We start from the raw sequence: 26661 nt of genomic DNA, 5'->3' as shown, positions 1-26661 counted from the left end.
ACCTCATTTTTCACTAGCTCCCCAGAAGTCCTGGTAAGAAACTCCACCCCTCCATCCTTATTATGATCATAATCGTCCTAATCCCCTAAGCTTTTCGGTAACATTTCTGACTTGCATCCAGGATGCCTAACCACACTTCACAAAGCAACAGTGTCTCGAGTCCCTGCTCCTTCATGTATCACCCTGAAAATGTCAAGTTGAAGGGGGGTGCAGCCAGAGCATGCTACCAAGGTAGTTAACCAGAACATGAGGAAATGACTTATTTCCTTACCACTCTTCTTGAAGATGGCGATTTCTGTAGTACCTTTGAAGTCTTGGTGCCTGTAATCTAAAATAAAAGCAAAAACAAAAGCATACTTAGTGTTCTAGGATTCATGTTTTTATGGAAAACATGATGGGAATATTTATCAAACTATAAAATGCATAATCACTTTGACCCAACAATTCAACATCTGAATCTATCCTATATTATACCTCGTTTGTGAAAAAGATTCATATACAACTTCATTCGCTGAAGCACAAACTGTAATAGCAACAGGACACAATCTAACTTTCAATAATATGGGTTGTTTCCATCAATCATTGCATGTCAGTGGGATATCATGCCAAAGCAGCAAAGAAGGCCTTATCATTATTTATTTTCATTTATTTAGAAACAGAGAGAGATACACAGAGAGAGAGAGATTGTCCACCCATGGTTTATTCCCCCAAGTGTTTGCAACAGCTGGGATTGGGTCCAGGTCTAAGCTGCTAGTCCAGCACTCAAGCTGGGTCTCCTACAGGAGAGGCAAGGAGCAAGGACTTGAATGTCTCCCGTGTGTGAACATGAAGGATGTTGGTAATGGAAGTGCTGCTAGGATGCGAACCAAAGCAACCTAATATATCTGAAGTGCTATCATAATCACTGTGCCAAATGCCTGCCTATCATGATATCTTAAGTCCATAAAATAAGAGATGGACAGTGTTTCCTGTGTGCTATTCTCCACTTAAAAAGAGGGGAGAAACACGTGGTCATACCTGCTCATCCATACATAAAACATCTCTGCAGGATACACCTGCCTGCTTTTCCATGCACACAATTCATAATGGATAGCATTACTTCCGTCCAGGAGAATTAGTCCAAGTGGCTAACCTTGAATGCATGGAAACCCTCCAACTTTTGAATTTGTAGCATGAGAGCAAATTGTCGATTCCAGTCAAAGTTAAAGACAGAAAGCTAGGCAGAGCACACCTGAACTAAAGAAAGACCTGTGCTGAATCTCTAAGTACTTTCTTACAGAGTACTGATAATCTTCGAATTCTATCTTGGTCCTCTATGCAATGAAAACACTGAAATACCTGACATCCACGTAGCAACATACAGTTAGCATGGTGCTTTACATACATGATGTCATCCGATGCTAATGACAACTCTGAGAGATGTCTTTACTACCCTTTCCCCCAATGTGTGAGATAAGAGCATTGAGGTTCAAAGAGAGAATTCCAGGCTAACACAATGATTTATAACCGAAGCTTTAGCTCTGCATATCATCTTTGTGCTTTTAATATGTTCCAGAGTGAAAACGGCAGAGCAAGAAGCTCCAAAACACCTGTCTGTCCATAGAGGTAATGGATGAACTGGGAAATTCAGACAGACTGGCCTTCTCAGAGCTCGGCATACTAACCCAGAGGTTACAATCTGGCGAATGCTTATGTAGGAAAAATCGCTGAATCTGCTCAAGAACAGCAAACTTTGTGGCTTACACACTTAACATTTTTCCCAGCCCTGCTCCCTGGCTCACACTGCGTCCCTGGCACATGCGCCAGAAGAGACAGAACTGGCCTTACTTACAAACAATTCCACTTTCATGTTCTAACCTGCCCGTGGCTCCCAGAAAGCTTGGCTTCAAAGGCTTGCCTTTATCTTGTCTAACTTGGAACCTGAGGGGTGCTAAAACGAGGTCATGTTGAAAACATTTATGGGCAGATGTTTCAGTCAAAGCTGTCTGATGCAGCAGACAGGAACTGGAGAAAAGAAAATATGACTAACAGTGTAAGGAAGCAGTACTCTATACCGAGAGAAGAAGGGCTTTAAAACTTCTGATACACCCCTAAGAATCTAGAAGCTTCAATTCCTCCCCAAGACTGTTCACATGACCTGGGCCCCGCATGGCAGCCTAGTAGTTAAATCCTTGCCTTGCAACTGCCAGGATCCCATATGGCAGCCAGGTTGTGTTCCAGCTCCTCCTCTTCCCTTCTAGCTCCCTGCTTGTGGCCTGGAAAAGTAGTGGAGGACAGCCCAGAACCTTGGGACCCTGCACTGATACGGGAGACCTGGAAGAAGCTCCTAGTTCCTGGCTTAAGACTGGCTCAGCTTCAGCCATTGCAGCCACCTGCGGAGTGAGCCAGCAGATGAAAGATCTTTCTTTCTTTCTTGTGTCTCCTTCTGTGTAAATCTGCCTTTCCAATAAAAATATAAAAATCTTACCAAAAAAAAAAGACTGTTCACATGACCTAAAAGGTACTAAGTTCTCACCTCTGGAAGACCTTCAGGCTGTGCAAGCTAGAAGCAAAGGCCACCAAAGAGTTGCAGAATACCTGGTTAAGAGATGTGGCTGGCCCCAAACACTAGACTAGGAGCAACCTTTTTTCCCTTTGGTTTCAGGCATTTAAGGAAATCTCTGCCCAATCATTAAGTAACCATTAAGCTAACAGAACAGCAGCCACATAAAACAAATACAGATTTTGCAAAATGGGTTTAATAGAAAAAGCACTAGAAAAACAACCAACACTGACAACCTCTGGGAGGAGAACAAAGCTTATTCCTAAAGTGCTCACAATCATAACACACCAACATGTCCAGTCTTCAACAAAGAATTTAAGAAAGATAAAAATGGCAAGAAACTATGGCCAGTACACACTGAACTTAGTTTTGCAAAAAGTTTCAATAGTTCCACAAGACACTGTTCCCTAAGGAAACCCAGGCATTTGATTTGCTAAAAAAAGCCTTCAAATATTTATTTTAAGTATGCAAATAGTGGAAGCCATGTCTACTGGTGATGGCTACACTACATTGTGAGCATACTGAAATTCACCGAACAACTATGCAGTTTTAGAGAGGCAGATACACACACACACACACACACACACACACACACACACACACACACAGACACACCCCTAGAGTGAGGGTGATTGTTCCCACTGGTTCTTTCTCCAAAATGCCCAGCACAGTGGGTGTGGGGCCAAGTCAAGGCCAGGAACCACTTGGGCATCCACCATCAGTTTACCAGGAGTATTGGCAAGGAACTGGATAGGAAACAGAATCGCCAGGACTCAAGTCTATCTCGGATGCTCTATGGGAGTTGTGCTCTTCATATGGGAGGCTAGCGTTGCAGGTGGCAGCCTTCACCCTATGGTGCCACAGTGCACACCCCGGGCTTCCCTTTGAGAAATGAAAAGCTGGTTGGTGAGTGCCTCCATGCCTCATGTGCTCACATTACCTCCCGTTCAATGGTCTTTCTCCGAAGCAGCTTTTTCACACTTGGGAGCTGCTTCTTTAACAACATGGTGGCTTCATTCATTCTTCTTACTTGGGTGATTAAGAAGGATGGCACCTGGAGAAGAACATAATTTTGAGTGGAGAGCAAACACTTTACCTCCCTCGCACATTCTGCCTTCAGTTGTGGTAACTGATTGAGTTCAATATCCCAGAATATTCCAGAACTTGTGTATTTCGGATAGCTGTGGCATTTGTCCTTGTACAGAAAATCTATCAAGATTACAGTTTCATGAAAAAAATCATGCTAATCAGGAGCTCTTCAAGAATGCACAGGCATCCCTTAGTGTTTGCAGAAGGCTGGTCCAAGGGCCCTGATGGAAAGCAAAATGCACAGATGCCCAAGTACCCTAAAAACAGCATACTTGCATATAACCCATGTTCATCCTCCTACAGACTTGAAATCATTGCTAGATTCCTAATAATACCAAACACAATGCAATTCCCACATGGATAGCCATAATGCCATATTATTTATCAGATAATGTCAAGAAAAAATCTGTACCTGTTCAAGATAGATACAACTTTTTTAAACTGTATTTTTGATCTGCGGTTGGTTGGACGCTTGAGTGTGCAGGCCATAGCCGTGGAAGGACACCACAAGGAACCTAGGACGGTTTCCCTGGATTCCCTGCCGATGACTAAACGAACTGCTCAATCACAGGAACATTCTGGTGTATGCAGCCTTCCCAGGAACAGGACACTGACCAGCTGTCACTCACCTTCCACAGAATCCTCTGGTACTTCAGCATGAGGCGGATGATGTGGGCTGCAGTGTTTGCTAACAGTAATTCTTCATGGTCAGAATGTTTGCTTCTGCTGAAGAAAAGGTTTGGTGCCATTATAGTCGAAATGTTCCACATGCTCATGCGGTTTTTGGCTTCATTGGCAACCACTTTGTTGAAAAATGTCATGAGTGCCTAACAGGAAAAGGACTGTGTTATAGTATTGTAAATGATCAAAAGGCAACACAGTTGCTACCACTCATTCCTAAACCTCTTCACTGGGCTGTGAGAAAATGGCCTGAAGTCTGAGGGCTAAACATGTCATGTTTCCCATTCAATTCCTCAACAGTGCTAAGAAGACACATCAGCAGTTGATCGACTATTCACAACAGTAGCTCCAGTTTATGGAGTCTATTTTGTAGTTTCTACAAATAAATTTGCACTTTCTTCTTTTATCTTAAACAGGTTTTATAAAAATACCAAAATTAAATATAAGCCAGACAAACACTGCACCCCGAACAAACATGAAACATGGACTATGTTGTGAAGGAAAAAAAGCAATTAAAAAAAAATCTTTAAATGAAAACATTACTGTTGAAAATTATTTGCTATTTCCATGGGAGAGGAGAATTCGTTTAAATAACATTAGGTTCTCATCCATCAACTGAAACATAAACCCACCTGAAAAAATTGAAAATATTTACTACTGTGACACATATTTGACACAGCAGTAAAATCACCCTTTGGGAGGCCCAGATCCCATTACAGAGTGTTTGTTATGAGCCTTGGCCACCTGATGCTGCGTACCTTGAGACATACCTGGCTCAAGTACTCGGGTCTCTACTGCCTATGTGGGAGACCAGACTGAACTCTGGGCTAATGCCATTGATTGACCCAATCATGATTGTTGGGGGCATTTAAGAATGTGAACCAGTAGATGGAAGCTCTCTCTCTTTCAAATAAAATACAAATAAACAAAAAATTATAAAAATTTCCTTTATGGGTGTCATTTTCCATTGTTTTTCAATTTTGAAATCCTCAGCTGGGTAAAGACAAATGTTTATATGTAACTAGTCAACACTTGATCTTAGACAAAAGGCCAAGAAGCGATGTGCAGCTATTCTAAGCCAAAAAAATTCTTTTTCTTTTTTTGTTTTTGAAGGGCGGGTTTTTGGTATCGCATTTAAGGCACCAGTTTACATAGCTGCTTCTCATTATCAGAGTGCCTGGGTTCAATATCCAGCACTATTCCTGCTCGTAACTCCAGCTTTCTGTAATGGACTGCGGGAGGCAGCAATGATGTCAGGTTGAGTTCTTGACACTCTAATGGGAGACCTGGATTGGGTTTCTTGGCTCCTATTTTCATGCCTAGCCCCGCCTTGGATATTTTGTTTGGTGGGTTTTTTTTTTTTTTTTAAGATTTATTTTTATTACAAAGTCAGATATACAGAGAGGAGGAGAGACAGAGGGGAAGATCTTCCATCCGATGATTCACTCCCCAAGTGAGCCGCTGTGCTGATCCGAAGCCGGGAACCTGGAACCTCTTCCGGGTCTCTCATGCGGGTGCAGTGTCCCAAAGCTTTGGGCCGTCCTCGACTGCTTCCCCAGGCCACAAGCAGGGAGCTGGATGGGAAGTGGAGCTGCCGGGATTAGAACCAGCGCCCATATGGGATCCCGGGGCTTTCAAGGGGAGGACTTTAGCCGCTAGGCCACGCCGCCGGGCCCTGTTTGGTGAGTTTTAAAGGAGTCTCATAACCATAAAGTTAGGGATCAGAAACCTCTGAAATTCTCCAAGGGAATGAGTCCCAAAAGAAGGTGCTTTTTGGTCTTTCAAGTTTGAGTTCTGCTACAGTATTTGTAATGAGAAGATGTATAGCACACAGACAGAAATAATAGACAGCGTTTATTAAGAGCCATACACTGTTCCTTGTTATATTTATATCGAACTATATACATATACACACATAAATGCATATATATATATACATACATATATATATATATATAATCCTGTCAAGCCTTTAGGGGTAGGTACTATTATGATTATTCCATGGAAGAAACAGGGATGTACAGCAACTGTGTAATAGGAACTATCATATCTAGTAGTATGCTGTCTAACTTCACGGCATTGTAAATTTCTGTTTTTCTTTCTGATGTTGATTTTGTTGCAGCTTTTCACTTGGGGGGATATATAGTGACTGTGAAGTGGAGACTGTCATGTCTAGATATGAGGATGCGGTGCAGTGTGCATCTCCACTTCCAGATCAAGGATGGACTTCCAGTGAAACTGTTGGATGTGTCATGACAATGGGATGCTAGACTCTCTGCCATTGTCCATGCATGCAATGATGGATCTATGACTGTTTATGAGGAACTATATTGTGGTAATGATATAGGGGAACTCAGTGGGGGAGGTTTGGGGAGAGAGTAGGGGAAATCTCAGGGCCTATGGAACTGTATCATAAAATGATACTAATAAATAAAATGAAATTAAAAAGGAAGAAACAGGGATGGATGGTGTATTTGCTTATGATCAGGTGGCAAAGGCAAGATCGGAACCAAGGAAACTAGTTCTTGGGATAGAAGTCTTGACCTCTATATCACATTGTTTTCATCTTAGTTCTAGTCACTGTTTAGAATGGAGTAGGAGGAAGAGAGATACAGTTAGAACAGAAGGGAGAGAGGTTCGGAGAGAGGGATGAGGGGAAAGAGAGAGGGAGAGAGAAAATTATTTACCAATTTCAAATTTAGTGACCTTTTAGCAGAAATGTATTGAAAATGTAATGAATTACATGAGAATTCACATACACTCAGTTATATGAGAAGGTATGAAATTTCAATACCTTACAATTGGATTCCCCCTCCCCCTTTTTTTTGAGAGAGAGAGAGGGAAAGAGAACAAGAAAGAGAGAAAGTGCTGCAAATCCACTAATTATTTATTATGCTTGCAAAAGCCAGGGCTTGGTTGGGCTGAACTCAAGAACTGGGAATTTAATACAAGTCTCCAAATCAGTAACAAAAACCCAACCCAATTATTTGGGCCATCATCACTGCCTCCCAGGGTTCCTGTTAGCAGGAAGCCAGAATCAGCAGCAGGAGGTGGGACTCAAATGCAGATACTTCAATGTGGGATGTGAGCCTCATAACCAGTTGTTTAAGTATGCAGCCAAATGCCCACCATTTCTTTTATTTCTTTTTTTTTTTTAAAAGATTGATTCATTTTATTACAGCCAGATATACAGAGAGGAGGAGAGAAAGAGAGGAAGAAGATCTTCCGGCCGATGATTCACTCCCCAAGTGAGCTGCAACGGGCCGGTGCGCGCCGATCCGAAGCCGGGAACCTGGAACCTCTTCCGGGTCTCCCACGCGGGTGCAGTGTCCCAAAGCATTGGGCCGTCCTCTACTGCTTTCCCAGGCCACAAGCAGGGAGCTGGATGGGAAGTGGAGCTGCCGGGATTAGAACCGGCGCCCATATGGGATCCCGGGGCTTTCAAGGCGAGGACTTTAGCCGCTAGGCCACACCGCCAGGCCCATTTCTTTTATTTCTGATAAAAGGGATTAACATTGACAAAGCCAAAAAGCAAGCTAAAAAGCTTCTGAAAAAAAAATGCTGAGTTACATTAGACACAGACATGTTAATGTGATGGCTAACCCTCCATCTTGCATTGAGGATATGGCACACATCATAACGGACATGGATGCTCCTACTGTGTAACTGGTTGGATCTCACAGGCAGAAATCTCACTAGGGACTGCCTTTATTTTCAGCTTTACATTTCCTGGCATCAAAATTGTGAGCTCTTTTCAACTCATCCCTATCTTAGCTTCATTTTACATCTTCTAAAATCCCTACTGTGTATGGAATCATTACCAAAATACAAGAGAAGCTTCAACTTTTACCAACGCACAGCAAAACAATGAACTCAAAATAAAGCCAGGGATATTTGGAAAGAGGAATTATCAAGTGTTCTAAAATATGAAATTATTTCCTCTTACTTTATTTTCCTAATCTGAAAAATGACCAGATTTTATCAGGTAATTTCCAAAATTCTGAAATCACAGGATTTTTTTTAGGATTATTTAAATAGGATTATCTTCATACAAATCAAGATATGAAGATTTTTAGAAATTTCATTTAATCTGAGACTTCATATATACTGCCTCAGAATACCATTCAAATTTTCTTGCTGTAAGACTAAAGTGAGGGGCTCAGGCAGCGTGGCCTAGTGGCTAAGGTCCTCACCTTGATCCCATATGGCCGCCAGTTCTAATCCCGGCAGCTCCACTTCCTCTCTATCTCTCCTCCTCTCAGTATATCTGACTTTGTAATAAAAATAAAATAAATCTTTAAAAAAAAAACTAAAGTGAGGAGCTGAAAACCAACAATGCTACAATTTCATATAAATGTATTTCAAAATGATCATTGAAAAATGTAATAAAAAGAGAATTTATGGTGCAAAAATTTTAAAGCTAGGCATAGTTTTTTATAATGTGCAATTTGATGAACTTCTCTTACACGTCTCATACTTTTAACGTAACATTATGGTCTCATTTACTTCTGGCACTGTTCTATTTAAGTCTTCATTTCTGCTTCTTCTATACCCAACACCTAGCTCAGTGCTTGGCTGAGCTGGATGACTGAGCTGAAGGGTTAGATGAGTGCAAGGTGAATCTTCAAGGAAGAATCCAGCTTTCTATTCATTCTGACATACTCAGGAGGATGTCAGCGGAAGCCTGGGAGGACGGGGGTTGGCAGCATGCTTCAGGTGGCACAGCAAATTGTCACCTTTGTGTTTATTTTTCCTCTGAGCACTAACAGCCTCCGATGACAGGCCATGACATTGAAAAGGACGTACCTGGGCTGTATCCCTGTTAGCGTCAGGCAGTGCCATGACCATGAGGTGCAAGGCTTGAAGTTGTACTCTGATCTGAAGCCCTCCTAATAAGAAAACAGAAATGAACACATACTGAGACAACACTGACATGGTCTCACAGCATTTCTTGCTGACATCTGGTGACACAGGAGGGTCCCTGACAGCTTTCAGTGGGAAGGTCTCAGGTTTTTGCCCAACAGGGTACATTTGTTCACTGGGACAGGTGCCTTGGCGTAGCACTAACCTGCTCTCACCTCAACATGTCACTGCAGAGGCAAGGGGGTCAACAGATCCTTCACTTAACCCTGTGTCTGCACACCACATGTCCTTTCTAAAACCTTTCACAGATCCTGCCTTCCTCTCAGTCAATCAACAGAAGGCTTGGAGTTCAGTTCATGAGAAAAGAAACCTTTCAACCTATCAAGGGAGCCAAGTGCAATATCAGGAACACAGATTCTAGAGCCAGGTTCAAACCTTGCATCTACTGCTTAGTTATGCTGTGACCTCGGGCAGGTTATTTAGCTCCTTGGGTCTAGTTTCTCATCAGTAAAATGGAAGCAGCCCTTGTACTGACCCCACAGGGCTGCTATGGGGATTAAATGGATTGGTCTATATAGAATGCTGAAATTGTCTACGGCCATACCACCCTGAATGCGCCCGATCTTGTCTGATCTTGGAAGCTAAGCAGGGTCGGGCCTGGTTAGTACTTGGATGGGAGAATGGCGAAATTAATACATATGCACAGTCACCTTTATATAAGTTTTCTCTTGTCTATCTGATCCACAGCACTTAGTCTAGCTCTTACCAGCAGGACTTCGGGAAGATAAATGTATTTTGATCTTTTGAGTACTCCTTTTTAACACAAGAGGGCACCAGAAGATTGGATGTTTCACTCCGGGATTTCGTTCTCAAATTGCGATCTACAGCCAGTCATGCTTGAAAATTTAAAGTACACTAGAGAATCTACGTTTTTCTTTGTCTCTCTGTATTCTCCCAAAGTGGTCTCTTGGTGGGTAGTTCCTTGGGGAAAGCATTAAGTTTTAGAATCCCTGAGGAATTCTCAATCTGGAAGGAAAATCTATTTATATTCAGAGGCAGCAGCCTGCACAGAAGTGTTAATGTTCTTGTGAAAAAGCTACTAGGTTATTGCAGGTTGTGGGTGCCAGAGCTAAGGAGCAGATGACAAGTGTATACAATGAAGCAGTGAAGGAACGGGAAGGGGGGGAAGGGGGACATTATGGAATCAAATTGGATGCCTTAGCCCAATTCAGATATTTATGTCAAAGTTGCAATCAAAAAAAGACTCAGGTCCAACATGTTAGTGTGAGCTTGCCTGATTAAAGGAAACTACCAAAACCACGTCTTAGTACGAATTATTTAGAGGCAGGTAATGCATAAACTGTAAGGTGAGGGTTCTCTCTGGTCCTCTAATGGAATCCAACACCATATCAGGGGGCAGGGAAAAAAAAACAGGCAGATGTAGGTTTAGGACCTCTTTCTTTCTATGATTTTGAGGCAAATTATGAGTTATCTTTTATACTTAAAGGTCGGCCCATTAAGGAGAGCCTGGTTCAATTCCTGGCTGCTCCTCTTCCGATCCGGCTTCCTGCTAATGCGCTTCCTTGGAGGCAGCAGATGATGGGTTAAGAATTTGGATCCCTGTCATCCACAAGGGAAAGAAGGACTGAATTCCAGGTTCCTGGATTTGGTCAGGAGCTGTTGTGGGTACCAGGGGGATAAACCAGTGGCTGGGAGCCCTCTCTTTTCTGTTTTCTTTCACCTCTCATCATTTAAATAAAATGAAAAGCACTCAAAAATTCTATGTGTCAAATCATCCATTTTCATTTTACATAAGGCATCTGACCCTACACTTGGCTAATGGTTAATTCATTTGATTCAACCTAGCCAAGAATATTCTCTGTACTGGAGGTCATTTTTTTTCCATAGTGTTACTAAGCTTTCCACATAAGTTTCTAAGGCTTGACTGATGAACTGTTACTCCTGTAATGTGATGGACAATCTTTAGGTCAAGCTGGAAAGGAGAACACAATTTCACCAGTGCAGAAGAGCCTCTACTCTGCTCATGTCTCGGGTTTCAAGAAGGGCATCTTAAACCCACCCATGGACATGTTCAGAATTCTCCTCTTCAGAAAATCTTGTGACAGCTAGAGCTCTCTTTGGTTGGGGGAAAAAAGTCACAAATTCCTGCTGATCGGAGGCCAGAACTCTGGGCTTCCTGCAGGGTTGGCTGGAATCAAAATCATTCGCCCATAATACAATAGTTTTTGCTTTCAAAGTCATATAAAGATGTGGACTCCTTTGTGAATGCTTTTGGGAGAGTTTTCAGGTTCTCTGCCTTCTGTGGAGTGCCCTGGCTGCAGTCAGACAAGGAACAGAGGGTTAGCAAAGCTCACCTATTCACATGCCCTTCTATACAAGTCTCTGAACAGCAAGGGAAAATGAATCACTCTGGAGCCTGTTTTTCAAGACAACAAACACCATAGAAAATCCCACGATTCTGTTTTGTTTTACTTAAAAATAGATGTAATTCTGCTTCTGTTAGGGTTGAGGAAGCATCTACCAGCTCAAATGTCCTTCAGATAACAGTAACCTGTGGACAGAGTACAAAACCCAACTGCCTCGGCGATAGGATAGTGAGCAGATGTGGGCACTTGGGAGAAGACTGCTCATTAGAAACTAGCATTCGCCCAACTTTTGGCTTGGGGTTAGGTTGCAGTTCTTGCTGTATGAAGTGGTCATAACCTAAACCCTCTAACTCTCTCCCCAATTTTACAGCCAGATAACCACAGGGCAGTGTTCAAGGCAACTACCCAACAAAAAATTATGGAGGAATCTTAAAGAACAAGAGACACAGAAAAGGAAGGCCCTCATTCTGGAATAAACCACATCCATGAACAATACATGTGTGAGTTAGCACCGGGAAGAATTAAATAACCACTGACACTTTGAGTGGACACAGGCAAACTCACAGAGTAGCTTCTTTACTAAAACACTCACTAATATTGCCAACTGGAGCGTCTCCCAACAGAATATGGACAAGGGAGATTAAACTTACTTGATTGCAAAGTAACAACTAAGTATATCTCATTCTCCCAAAGGTGATGTGATCTAAATGTTAGACTAATAGACAGACTCTAATGTAACCATTTTAGCTACATTCAATGATATGAATGTTTATATAGTGAGTGAAGATAGAGGGCATCTCAGCATACACACAGAAAATATTTTTAAATGCACCAACTGGAATTTCTAGGACTGGAAAAAAATTGCACAGTATGAGAAAAGAATGACAGAAACTAACTACTCCCTCTCTCATCAAGCCTTTCTCATAAAACAAAAACATCAGAGCTTCCAGCACAAAGAAGTTATGGTTGCAGATAACAGGTGATTTAAAGATCAGTAAAAGACTGGCATGCCACTCTCTTCTTTGAAGACACTTAGGGTGACTATACGGATCTAGTTTAGAGGTTTGGCACCTACTAATTTTTAGGGTGCATTTTTTATCATAGAGCTTATGGCTGCTGTTTTGTTTCTGCTTGGCTTTAGTGACTATACTTCTGGTCAACCTGCACAGCAAGCTGGCTATACTTGTTCATCTCCCATAGCACTGTAAAATTTGAATGTGTGGTCAACATTTTGGCATTGAAGAGTTTTATTACTGAGGCTCTCTGTTTTGCAGGGCAACCAATACCTACAACTGGACCATGGCTGCCCACTTCAGACAGGCTGTGTCCCCTCAGCATGGCCACAGCACTTTTCTGTCCATTATTTAACATGCTTGTACATACTGAGGTTTGCAACCCTTGAACTTCTCAGGCTAGCAGTCAAAGCCTACACTCTCTTATCCTATTCTATTTTTTCTCTTTCCTTGTCACATCCTTGGCAATATTTAACCCTGATGCTCAAACCAAACCTAATTACTCCCTACCTGCCAAATACAAGACATACCTTCCAGTTTCTAGGCTTTCACTCGAATATCTTGCTTAAGATCCAGTCTATGTGATTTTGCAATCTCCCAAACACCACCATGCAATATTTTAATTTTTAGAAACAAAATATCTTGTGTGTAGTATTTATTGTCAGTTGTGTCATGAGGCCCAGACTTCACGTTGAAGAAGAGAGGTCACCTATTTTGACCGACTATTACACACCAGGCACGATTCTAGGTGACTTCATTCAATACCCACTGCAGCTCTGACAAGTAATTACAATGTGTAATTTACGATGCAGCAACGCAATCTTAGAAAGTCGGACTGTGACCAACACATGCCTGCATAGGATGTTGAATTTCAAGAACCTGGTCTTTCGTTGAACCCCCTTATGTTGTAATGTTTATACGACTCTGTAAATCATATCTACCAGGCTTAACTAGATAATAAACATGAAAACAGGTGACTGATTATCAGGAAACTTAATATTTCAGCCAACAATTTAGAGGAAACAGCAGAACTATACATTTAGGATCACATTTGATTATGCAACTTTCTTCTCTGTGGCTTTATTGATGGGTATCTTAGTTTATTCACATTTAACGTTTTCCACCTACTTTCCATGAGAGCGATGAAGGCTGGTATATACTCCACAGGGAACAGAGATGTGGGAAGTTCTCTGAAAAATGCCTTTAACATCACAGCAGCTTCCCGATGACACATTTTGTCCCATTTAAACTTATCGGCACTAAACTTGGCATCCAATTCTTCACGGTATTGCTGCAAAGGAAAGAAAACAGGCAGTGTTCAGTAAGTTTTTGCCAGCTGGCATGCTTTTTTTTCCCCTTTGAAAATTTTCGCTGCAAAATCTATTTCTGTGAACAGATTAATAAGACAATATTTACTAAGCGTAACTTTCTCGATGCAGTTTAGCATAATCAAAATAGCCATCAACGAATATCAAGGTGGTTTTCTAAAATCTCCTTTTAAAATGTTAGTCTTGAAATAATTTGCTAATTTGACACAAATATAAAAGCTGTCTCCTTAGATCTGAGCATCACTTACTTGTGGTTTTGGCAGAACACCACAACTGCCACATGATAAACGCACAGGCTCAGTTTTGGCAATGCCACTCTCTTTTCCATCCTCCCTTCTGCCATCCTCTCTTCTATTTATAAAATAGATTAAGAATGTGTATCTCTCAGCTAATTCACATGCAGAATGAAAAACAGCCCAATACAGTAACTCTAGCCTCACTGCAACATGCAGACAATGACGGGTTCATGGCACAGCGACAGCCAAGTTGGATGCCAAGAAACACACGTGGCCTCCAAATGTCTGCATCTTGTCCAACTGTTCCACAAATTTGGAACACTACTGACATACTTCAAAAAATTCACCAAGCCTCCTTCAAGTTCCACTTGGCTTACAGATTTTAGATTAACCCACATTTGACTATATCAACGCCTCTTCATTCTCCATGTTTATTTCTCAAACTCACTGTGCATGGGGTCCCTGAATTCAAAGTTAACTCATGCAAGCTGAGCATTCTTAGTCTAAAAATTCAAAATTCACCAAAATTCCAAACTTTCTGACACCACAAGTAGAACCTTCCACATCTGACCTCATATGATAGGTAGCAGTGAACACACAGTTGCACTAATTATCTTTAAATTTATTTGAAAGGGAAATTTTATATACAGAAAAGGACAGAGAGAGGGGGTCTTCTGCCTACTGGTTCAGTCTCCAAATGGCCACAATGGCAGGGCTGAGCCAGCAGCCAGGAGCCAGGAGCCAGGAGCTTTTTTCCAGGCCTGCCTCCCACATGAGTGCAGGAGCCTTTGGACTTATGCCACCCTCTACTGTTTTCCTATGTCATAAGCAGGGAGCTAGATGGGAAACGGAGCAGCCAGACCATGAATCAGTGTCCATATGGGATGCTAGAGCTGCAGGTAGAAGATTAGCTTGCTAAGTGACCACACCAGCATGAGGTGCACTGATTTTTACAAAAGCATCCGTAGTTAGAAGGTATATCAGAAACACACGTGGGTCCCATCCTCAAGGTATCTCATACACACAAATATTCCAAATCTGAACATATCGAGACACTTTTGCATCAGCAACACTCAATCTGTAATACCAGTCTCCTGTCAGACTCCTGACACGAGCTGCTACAAACAGCACACATAGAAAGGTGACTCTGAAAACCCAGTGTTTCTTGGTGGCCTCTGCTCTATGCTACAGAAAAACCTAATTCTTCCAGTCTTGAACATGCAGATCCAAAGTCAATCTGTACATCTGACATTCTATTACCAAGTTCAGTTATGAACCAACCAGACAAAAATGCTGTCAACTCCCAGAGCATGCAAAACCAATCCCTGGCAGGGATACAATAGCTAGTCAAGGTATCCTTTGCTGACAAATATGCTTAATAGCCTTATGGAAGGATATGAAGTTCCTTCTGGAATAAAAGCTACAAAACACCAGACATTAGGTGGTTTAGAGTCTAGTTGCAGGACACTATCTCATGAACTGCTAATGGTAAGTCAGATTTCAAAGGAAGATCACGCTGTTAGGTTGCTCATGCATTAGTACTGTGCAGTCAGGGGAAAGGCATAAAACGGAGCCAGGGCCAAGCCTCAGGAGAGAAGAAGAGTTGGCCAGGCAAAAAGGACACAGAAGAAGGTCCCGGAGAGAAAAAACTACTGAAGCAGTGGCCATAGAGCATGGACGCCCTGCATATCTGCAGAACCAGATGGTTCAATGCTGTTGGACCAATTTGAGTAAGAAATAAGACTAGGGAGTAGACGAGAGTCAGTCCTAAAAGTTATGGATTGCATTCTGCAGGCAATGAAGCAATCTGGAACATCTCTAAGCAAGAGAACAAAAATGTCAGATTTATGTTTTCTGAAAGCCCCATGGAAAACTTTGGGGAAGCATGAAGCTAGGCACTGACTTGAGAGCAGGCAAGAGGCAAGGAACCCGGTTATAAGACTGTGACACCACTTGCAGCAGTGCATAATCAAGGAATGACCTGTAGGATGGAAAGAGGAAGGAATAGGTAAGAAATGCTTAGGAAGGTAAATGCTGAAGCCTAAGTGATGAGCTGGCTAGCAGGCTCCCAGTGAGCATATTGTTCAAGATGACTCTCCAGCTGAGAGGGGCGACGCAGGTGCTGTTAACAGGGAGAGCAAATGCTCCTCATCGACCAGTGGGCACCACGGCCACAAGCAGAGGGGAAATCATTCTCAAGAGGGCAGGAAGCACCAATGAGGGCATAAGTTGAAACTCATTTCCTGTACACACCTTCAGTAGGAACCCACTGAGCCATGAATGTGACCACCCTTTGACCTGTAAGGGGGGGGTCCCAGTATGCATAGTAGCAACATGGCACCATGACATCATGGGAAGATTCCCTAACCACCTCCTTTAGCCTTTTATACCAACTCCACAACTGACCAGTTGAGGAGCTTGTGCCGCAGCATTTCACTGTGTAACAAGGATAGGGCTGGGCGTTTTGGGCTAGTGTTTAAGAGGCCACTCTCAATGCCTGGGTCCTGAGTTTGTGTTCTGATCTGACTCTACCTTCATGCTCCTGCAGACCCTGAGAGGCAAGGAACTGGGTCCCTGCCAGCCATGAGAGAGCCCTGCGTGGATTTCTGGATCCAACTCCAGCCATCACTGTTACTTGAGGAGTAAACTGGCAGAAAGGAATGCTTGCTCTCTCTGGATATTGGTGTCTCCTCCTCCCAATTAAAAAAAAAAAAAACCTTAAAAGATTAAAATGAAAAGTTGACACTAAGATTAAATTGGGTATTATTTAAGTTCATAGAGTGGCACACAGGCAGTGCTAGATAATGCCAGCTGTTCATTCTACGCCCTCAGGTCTATTCCAAGCTACAGTGGCATCTAAATGGGAAGTCTTGCAGAGCTGTGAATGCCAAGTCTTCAGATAATCATGTCTTCTTGGCTGGATGATCGATACAACACAAGAGAGGATGTTGTCTTTTGGTACCCACAGCAGTTGACTGGGGAGGGGATCAGAAGGTGTGATGTTTCAGTGTTATTCCTAAAATGTGAAACCCCCCAAGCCAGGTATGAAGTCATCCTGCTGCAGGCAGATAGCACATAGAGGGAGAAGAGGTGCCTTGTGAATGAAAATTCCAGGCCAGGGGCAGAAGTCCCGACCTCAAATCCCTTTTCAGCAAAATGCAACCAGCTTCCACTTCTAAGGTACCTTTTTTTTAAATTTAATTTTTTATTTAGTAGATGGTAATTATAGGGTTGATCAGGGTGGGAAGGATCGAGGATCAGGGGAAAGAGGGTGAAGTAATTGCCTCCTAATTCTCCATTTCTTCTTATCTCTGAGGGAAGGCGGGAGGTAAAGGAGGAAGTCACATCCAACCTCCCAAATGTCCGAGCACCCAGCGATGGGGAACTGCCACCCAATATCAACCCAGGGTCCCACTACAATGTATGTTCTGAGGGTTCTGATCAAATGATTTGCATAGATCTGCAATGCTGCTGATTTCGCCGATCCAAAGGTGATGCAGTCCTCCCGTTGCCCACTGGCTGACGTAGACTACCTCAAGTCTCCATTCCTCCCGATTTTTGCAGCATTGCCCGCGGGGGTAGTTGTCCCATTTGCTCTGTTCTCCTTCCCCTGCGATGGTACCACATGGGCTGCCGTGTTCTCCATGTGCATCAGGGTCTGCGTCCACAGCTGGACCTTCTTACTCGTGGTCAGGACTGAGGACCAGGGCCAGGTGACATGAGCCCCGCCAGATTCCCCACTCCGGGGTCTCACAAACCCAGCATCCACCTGACAGGTGGGCCCTAGAACCTGGGTCAGGAGACCCGAGCCCCAGTGGATCTCCCACCCCTGGGGTTTACAAACCCAACACCCACCTTGCAGGCGTGCCCCACAACCCAGGCCAGAAAACCCAAGCCCTGCAGGATCCCCCACCACTGGGGTTGATGAACCAGTACCCATCTTGCAGGTGGGCCCCAGGTCCTGGGCCAGGAGACCCCAGCCCCGCAGCATCCCCTAACCTCGGGGCTCACAACCCAGCAGCCACCTAGCAGGGCCCCAGGTCTAAGGGACTTTTATACAAATGTAAATGATCAGCCTGGGCTTTAACAACCTGTTCAAGACAGGAAACCAACCCACAGGGTAATGTCATTGGAAGACACTGAGAGACGTTCAGAATCTCTGAAGAGTCAAAACAGAAGACCTTTCCTATGTTGAATAATCTGCCTTTTTCCGTGAAATATATTCCCCAGTGTTCGCCTCACATTTCTGCCTTTTGTTTTTTAAAGAAAACCATTAGAAACACTAAGGCATTAAATTGATTCCAAATGATGTGGGGCCTAAACTCTAGGAACTGGCTTCACAGCGTGTCCCTATTTGGTTATAATCATGCTGATTCCCTTCAGAGCTGTCTCCCTGTTGGTTTTACCAAGTGTCTAAGGCACAAAGCCAGTCCGAATTGTTCCAATAATGACTCATTCATCTACATGAAACCCTCTCATGATCATCGGACATTGGATTGATTTTTTTAAATGTCTTTCCTCAAGCACAGTCTTGTGAAAAGTAGTCCAGTGGATAAAATTATGTCTACTTCTCTTTTTAAAGGTAGTTAGAAGTTTGAATCAAGGAGAGAAATAAGGAGACTTTAAAAACATCAAGTGGCAATGTCTGAAGTCTTTCTTTTGGTTCATGGACTCAGATTTCTTTCATATTGGCTTTTGTAGAGTTCCAAACATTCAAACATCTGGATTATATTCTGTGGAATAACAGGGGAGGGAATAAATAGGCTGACACTACATAAAACCCATTAGTGTAGAGCAGTGCTCTGACCTAAATGTGGTCCAGGAATGTATGTGACCAAAGAACACTTTGAAGGAATGCTTAGCCTTTGATGAAGGCTTTTTTTTCCCCCAGTCAAGCACTTGCTAAAGAAACATAACTTCTGCTAGGATGTTAAACTTGGTGCACATAAGAAATGTCCTATCATGTTTTCTCTTTTTACGTGTATTTGGAGAAAGAAAATTTAAATCCTACCCATTGTTTTACACACACACACACACACATACACACACACGAATCAATGTGTAAACGCAGTTTTCCAACTATGCAGGCAGATCTAGAGGAATGGAGTCCGATTTTGTCTAGGAAATTAATTTCTTTGGCTCATTTTGGTTCTCTGATGCTCCAAATATAATCAACAAAAAAATGTTCATCTTCAGATTTAGGAAGATTTGTTCAGACGTACACATTAAAAACCAAACATCTCAGAAAAAAATGCAGGTTCGACTGAGAAGGCATCAACCCGACAGAGCCAGGAAAAACTGTTTTACCGCACTAATGAACACGTGCCAATCCTGAGCAAACTGCATTCTCAGGAAGTCAGATCTCTTGTCACATACCCCATTCTGGATGCCGCTAGTACAGTTTGGGGCCCTTCTCACATGTCCCTTTCAAAACACAGATTGTCATTTCTCAACAGAAAGCCCAGAGCTGTCACCTCTCCTGAATGTGCTTATACCCCTTTCTCTGTGGAAGCCCAGAGCTGAGGGCCTGCACCCATTCTGCCCAGCACAGGGTACCTGCACCATGGTCTGAACCTCACCCTCACCAGTCTGATGGAAGCCCTTTTGATTTGTCACAACAGCCATCCCCCAGTAACCCTGTTCTCCTGTCCATCTCAGTATCCAGTTTCTGGAGGATCCAACAGAAACAACCTGATTATTCTCACTTGCCACTTAGAAAAAAATCTCATCACACTCTACATAAAAGACTTGTGACTTCTGATACAAATAGCACATCTCAAAATATGTGCCAAAATGAATTAATGAAGAGCTGCATTTCCACCTCTATGTGTTTCCTTTTAATAGTACTAAACACAGCCAAATTCATTTTTCCCTCAGCATGAAGCTTCTCAGATTTTCTCATTTAAAACTGCACAGATTTCAGCACCCTGAAGGTGGGTTTGTGACTCAAGGACAGGAACGACCTGTTCATTGTGTGTGCTCATGTGTGGGATATTTTTCTGAATGTTTATGAGAATCTCTTGGATTCTCTACTATTCTTCCCCTTTATTTTACTGTAGACTCTGCCACTTTATGGAACTAAGAGAGCAAAGTAAAGGCATTACACTGCACATTGACTTTTATATGGGAATACGAACATTACCATACATGGAATCGGGTTGTAGAACTGCTGAGTGAGTATTCTAGTGGTTATGGTCATTGCCACAATACTTACAAAGAACTTTCACTAAGAAGAAAGCTGAAGAATGCTTGCAAGTTTAAAGCAACATATAATGGAAATAAGGGCTCACGTAATATTGGCTTTGTGAATCCTGTGACTGACAACAACACAGAACACTAAAGTGTTTAGATCCCTAAATAGTTGTGGGTCATTTCAACTTTTCCAAACCAAAAGCAAAGAGCAGTTGCTGATGGTGAAAAGATGTGCTGTTTCACTATTCTTGCTGATTCCATTTAAAAGGACACACCACTCTGGATTTGGAACTTATCCTAGCTTCTGAGGGAGACCAGCTGGCGCCAAGTGATAGAATCAAACAACAATGACAAGGAATTAGACATGTGAAACTTGTGTATACTGGGTCTATCTAGCTTAGTTCTGTAAGTAGGAAAAGGGAAAAAAATGTCCAGTACCTTGACTTTGGCAGTACATCCTGAGAGTCGGAAAATGCCTTCTGATTCCAGACCCGATTCTTCAACCTTCTCAAAAAACTACAAAGCAATGACATCATTACAAAAACAAGCACCTCCAACTGGTGACAAATATTTGAAACTGACGATGATGGCAATGTACAGATTACTCAGCACATACGCGTGCCTGGTGCTTGTGCACCTGGGTGAATGTTCGCAATCGCCAACAAGGGCAACACGATCCTCTCAAAGGAGCAAATGGAGATTCAGATCCTTCTGGGGATCATCCAATGAGGCGGAGCTCTCTGCAGCTCTCTCAGGACCACTGTATGAGGCGGAGCTCTCTCAAGCTTGAGAATGCAACTAATGTAATGTTGCCACAACCATATTTAGACCTGATTACTATTTCTTTTTGTGCAGACTGGTAAGAAGAGATTCTATCTACCATCACTAGGTTCAGCCGCTAGGCTAGGAAACTACCGAAATTCTAGAAGTCAGGCCAAGGGTGACTATTTCCCTGAGTCCTCGTTGTGATAGTGGAGATGGTGAGTGCTAATAAAAATAACAATAATAGTAATTACAAACATTGGCACTTATTGTGTGTCACATCCTATTCTAAGTACCTTGCATGTATTAATTCATTTAATCCTAACAACAATCCTAAGAAAGGATTATCATTACTATCCCCATTCTACTGCCAAGCAGACTGAGGCACACAATGAATGAGTTATTTGTTCAGACTCTCAATGAGAGGGGTGGATACAGTGTCTTGTATTTTCTTTTCAAACAATGATGTTGCTTGGAACTCAAGGGGTTCTCGCACGTAGGAGAGAAATACTATTAGGGAGAAGAAGCATGTCTCTAAGAAAAGGCTCATCCATGAGAGTTGAGGAGGACTCAGGGAGCATGATGTAGGTGATGATGATCAGCTAACATTTACCCAGCTGTCAGTACGATTTCAACCTGGGGCTAGCATTTATTGATAGCCCTTTGTTTGTTTCCATTTGCTACATTTTCTACTGGGTTTTTCCATCTATGCGACAATTACAAACTCACATGTTGGCTCTTCTGTGTTTGATTTCTATGGCTCTTCTTCAACTCCTGTCTTTTACATAGAAGACAAAGAGCAAAATTCTGGTTTTAGTTCAAAGAAAAGGACATATTCAGGTCAGCATGGACTTAGGATTCGGCTATATGTCATGCTCCTTTCCTCACTCCACTCACATTGGCCCAATGTTCTTGGCCCAGTTAGCTCACCCTGCTGAGCCTGTTTCCTCATTGAAAAAGGAAGATAATGACACCAACCTCCTTAGGCTGCTGTGTGCTGTCAAGATGTCACACTACTTAAATGACATTGGTCAACCCTGCCCAGAGAGGCAGCTCACAGACAACCCCAGAGTGCAGGTGCATTGCTGCATTGCTGGCTTCCTATGGCTACGTGGTCGTCATGTTTGTGCTCCCATCATCAGTCAATTAACTTAAGAAGTCGCTCAGTGTGACACACTGGTGTTAAAACACAGGAAAACAGAAAAAGAATGTGGGACTATCAGTGGGAGTAAAAGAATATATAAAGAGACTTTTAAAAGTCATGGAAAAAATGAAAGATGATTTTTGTGAAAATTTATTTTGAAATCTATGTGTAACTGTTTCATAAGATGTATTTTCTATTAATTATTTGAAGACCCCTCATACGTTTCATCAGATATATTCCAATTTAAAGACTCTTTAAAAATTCAACAGGATTTGTGTTAAGTTCTCGGAATTTTAATTATGCCACTGGAGGTCACTGTTGAATAACTGCCTACTTAGGTAAAATTGTTGGCTATAAAAAATTACTTCAATGTAAATTGGCTATTTTAATGTCAGATATCGATATTTGATATTTCAGACATGACTTTCAAAATTCTCCCCTGATAAAGATTCTTATTTTGACAAAATGTACTCTCTGTGCCCAGTCATATCTGAAAAGCCAAAAAACAAGCTGATTTTCAGTCTTTGCTAACCTTAGGAAATTCATAAAGTGATTTTATGAACATGCATTGAAAAGTTCAGTCTCTGAAATAAATCAAGTAATTGTATCATCTGTGAATGTATTGTTAAATTAATAATGGTCAACTCTACCCAGACTGAGCAATCAAATATGAGGAGCCTTCAAAATATTTATCATAACATTTATGAAACATGGACATCAAAATTTTTTGCACCAAAATGTACCTGCATTCCATTTTCCACACTCTTTTAAAAAACACAAATGATATCTAAAAAAAAAAATTTAGGAAAAAAACAAACAAGAGAAGTCACGAATCGTAGCATTGGTGTCAGCCCCTTGATGGTTCATGCTCAAATAACTCAACAGACTCCAGAAGGCAGCAAAGCAAAGTGGTCCAACGCATTTTCGGCCAAGTGTGAGGATGCATGGGGTAAAGTTGAAAATCATCAAGATGCTAAGCCTTATCAGCAATCTAGTGTCCTTCCGTCCTAAAAAACACTCACTATTGGATTTATAAGGGACAAAATCATTAACGTTAGTCTCTATTAATTATATTCTGCTTACTTTTTGTAATACGAGTGGAACTTTCACTCCAGGGTCTTTCTTTCGATCATTGTCCAGGAGGACTGGAAGTGAAACTCCAAAAATCCCATTGTCTTCAACATACAGGAGTCAAAGGAAAAAAAAAGAAAGAAAAATCAGAAAACACTCTTATTCCAAGTGTCAGAGTGAGAAGCAGAAGAAATGGGCCTTCTTAGTTACCTCGTCCTTTTACTTTCTCTGTTTTGTTTCTCTTCAGTTGAATTCCAAAGGCATCAAAAAAGGCCGTCAATTCAATTAGAGAGAGATGGCGGATTTTCTTCATGTCTTCAGCAGACAAGTCTGCTGCTTCCGTCAAACCAAGCCTGGTTTTCTGCACGGTGAATTTCTAACACACACAATGTAAGATTTTTTTGTGGCGAAGGCAAATGATTACATCTTTCCAATGCTAGCTAAACAGGCTAAATCTATACAAAAAAAGCACATTACTTGCCAAAAGAAAACAAATCAAAGGAGCAAGTTACATCACACAAATACTACGTGGCAGAGGGATATGAAGACCTTGGCTCCTGGCTTCAACCTGGGCCAGTCCTAAATGTTGCGACCATTTGGGGAATAAACCAGTGGATGGAAGACTTCTCTCTCTCTGTGTAACTCTGCTTTCCAGAAACATACATACATACATACATACATAATAAAAATAGGAGCACCATTTGCATATATCATTATGATAAACTGGAAAGAAAACAGTAGTCTGATTATATTGGTGTGATGATAATATTGATACCACAACTATGAAAATTGCCTTCTTAAGGGGAATATTGCATATTGCCAATGAACATCCAACATTATCTAAAAAAAGTACTTGTTAGGCACAACAAACAATGAGCTGCTAGTGTGGATTACATGTGACACCACACATAAGCAAAGCAACACACTGAGGTACAGCCTGGATGGCATAACACGCATCTTTCCTCCTTTTGCCCCCAAATAAGTCCTTAAACCAGACTTTAATTATTCTTTACTGCATACTTTCAAAGATCAGCAGAGGGCCCAGCACAATGGCTCAATTGACTTATTTTCCCTTTCAAGCGCTGGGCACCATTTCATGTCCTGGCTGCTCCACTTATGATCCAGTTCCTTGTTTATGGCTTGGGAAAGCAGCACGGAGTGGTCCAAATCCTTGGAAACCCTGCATCCACAGGGGAAAAGCAGAGGAGGTTCCTGGCTCTTGGCTTTGGCTCAACTCTGGCCAATGCAGCCACCCGGGGGAATGAACCAGTGGATGGAAGATGTTTCTGTCTCTCCTTCTCTCTGTGAATCTGACTTTCCAATAAAAAGAAGTATTTCCTTTAAAAAAAAAGACTAGTAGAAATCTAATTGAAACGGATTAAACATGACTGCTGAAGCAGTTTTTCTACTCCTAGAAATAAACCTAGATATTCCAAACTAAGAAGAAGAAGAAGGAGAAGGAGAAGAAGAGGAGCAGAAAGTATAAATGATCCTACTACATTTTGAAGGTAGTGTTTTACTTTCCAAAGTTATAGTCTGCATTTCTATACTGTGGAACAAAGTACACTAACACAGTAACAACAAACCCTTCAGCCATCCAAATCGTGGCAAACATTTACGCAGCAAGATGACACCTTTTTTTGAGAAACAGAGGCACACAGAGAGAAAATGCTCCTGTTTGCAGATCCACTCCTGTAAAACTCACAGTGGCCAGGACTGGACTTGTGCCAAAGCCAGAAGTTGTGAGCCCGGATTCCAATCGAGATCTCCCACACGGATGGCAGAATGACAATCCACTTGAGCCATCGCTGCTGCTGCCAAGCTTTGTATTAGCAAGCAGCTGGAGTCAGGAGCCAAGGCTGTATCAAAGCCAGGGCCTCCAACAGGGGAGAAGGGTCTTCACCATGAGGCTAAATGTATGTCCCAGCAAGTCTTTTTTACAAGCAAAAGACACTGCATTTTCATGTAAAATCTACACACACACTTTATTTTCAGAAAACTAGGTATTGAAATTAAATGCTAGTAGAAAAAAAAACAACATAGTTATTTAAATCTGAAAGCGTTCAATACACAATGCCCACTAAAGTTTCCTAAATTGGAACTTCCCTGAGATTTTTAAACCATGCATCCAGCCAGCCAGCCAGCCATTCATCCATCCATCTATCCTGTCAACCAGCCAGCCAACAATCCATCTAACAGTTGTTTCTTGAAATCCCAAGTGTTCAAAAGTGAAAGAACATAAGGCAGGTTGTTATTTGGAGTATACGTTATGATACTACATATTTGGTTACTTTACTTTCTGAGGCTAAGGCCCAAAATAACAATAACAACAATGCAAATAGAATCCTCAACCATTTATTGAGCAATTACTCTGTACAAAAGCCCAGGCTGAAGTCTTCCTGGGAGGTTGACCAGGAAGCTGTCTCCTCAGGCGGAGACAGGCTTGTTGAGGAAACCTGGGGGCTAGCATCATCGACTGCATGAGCCCTTATAAAGATACCAGTGACCCAGTGGCTTCTAACTTTGCCCCAGGACACTCTCTCCATTCCAACATGGCAACTGCTTAGGACTCAGCAATCATTTTGGGGAGTTTCTTTTTCAAGTTAGAATGCACAGTAACAAAGAGAGGACATTCTCTCCTTTGCTTGCTCGCGCTCTGTCACACACACACACACACACAGATCTTCCTTTCACTGGTTGATTCCCTAAATGTGTGCAACAACCACAACTGGGCAGGTGGGACTCCCATATGGGTGTCCATAACCTAAGCACTTGGACCAACATGTACAGTTTCTCAGAGTGTACATTAGCAGGAACATGGATTAAAAGTGAACACAGAACTCAATCTCAGGCACTTTGAATTAGATGTGTGTGTTCATCTGTAAGCAGTGGCATAACCCACTATGCCGCAATGCCCACCTTGAATTTTGGAGTCAGCTTAGGTTTTAGAATGTGTTGATTAGCCTCTCTGAGTCTCAGTTTCTGCATCTATGCAATGGGAGCAGTCCCTAGAGTTCACATTATTGCTAGAGCTAATGTACAGTCGGAACCACAGGGGGCATATCTCCTGTTCTTCCACCACAGGGAATGTCTAGGCTGCCTGATGGACAAATCTGTTGCTAGATAACTTACTCCTTTATTTCTGAAATTCCTGAGTCCTGCCCATATGCCTCCGGCTCTGATCAGCAGAGAAACTCATGCCTTTAACAACCAGCAACTAGATCAATGTAACAACTCTACATGAGGCTTTCAAGACATTATTTCCTATGGACATGCGTCTGTACACACACACCCCATAAATGTAAGACAAGGCTCTCAGGATAACAAGTTATAGAACCCTATTTGCCTAGTCT

At 42.2% G+C, this 26661-nt stretch overlaps 1 protein-coding gene across 4 annotated transcripts in view; it reads right to left on the bottom strand.

Moving 5' to 3' along the window:
• ARHGAP28 (Rho GTPase activating protein 28) overlaps positions 1 to 26661 on the bottom strand; it is a 178796-nt gene that overhangs the window by 14914 nt on the left and 137221 nt on the right. For all 4 annotated transcript variants that reach the window (XM_058677033.1, XM_058677031.1, XM_058677032.1 and 1 more), the window contains 8 exons: positions 23519 to 23684; positions 23321 to 23412; positions 20770 to 20847; positions 13704 to 13866; positions 9119 to 9201; positions 4261 to 4458; positions 3483 to 3596; positions 272 to 328 (listed from right to left, as the gene is read on the bottom strand). In XM_058677033.1, the coding sequence (XP_058533016.1) occupies positions 272 to 328; positions 3483 to 3596; positions 4261 to 4458; positions 9119 to 9201; positions 13704 to 13866; positions 20770 to 20847; positions 23321 to 23412; positions 23519 to 23684 (951 nt within the window). The remainder of the gene's footprint in view (positions 1 to 271; positions 329 to 3482; positions 3597 to 4260; positions 4459 to 9118; positions 9202 to 13703; positions 13867 to 20769; positions 20848 to 23320; positions 23413 to 23518; positions 23685 to 26661) is intronic.

This window comes from Ochotona princeps, chromosome 18 (assembly GCF_030435755.1).
Source record: "Ochotona princeps isolate mOchPri1 chromosome 18, mOchPri1.hap1, whole genome shotgun sequence".
NCBI classification, from domain to species: Eukaryota; Metazoa; Chordata; class Mammalia; order Lagomorpha; family Ochotonidae; genus Ochotona; species Ochotona princeps.
This window is presented reverse-complemented; position numbering and strand designations above follow the sequence as displayed.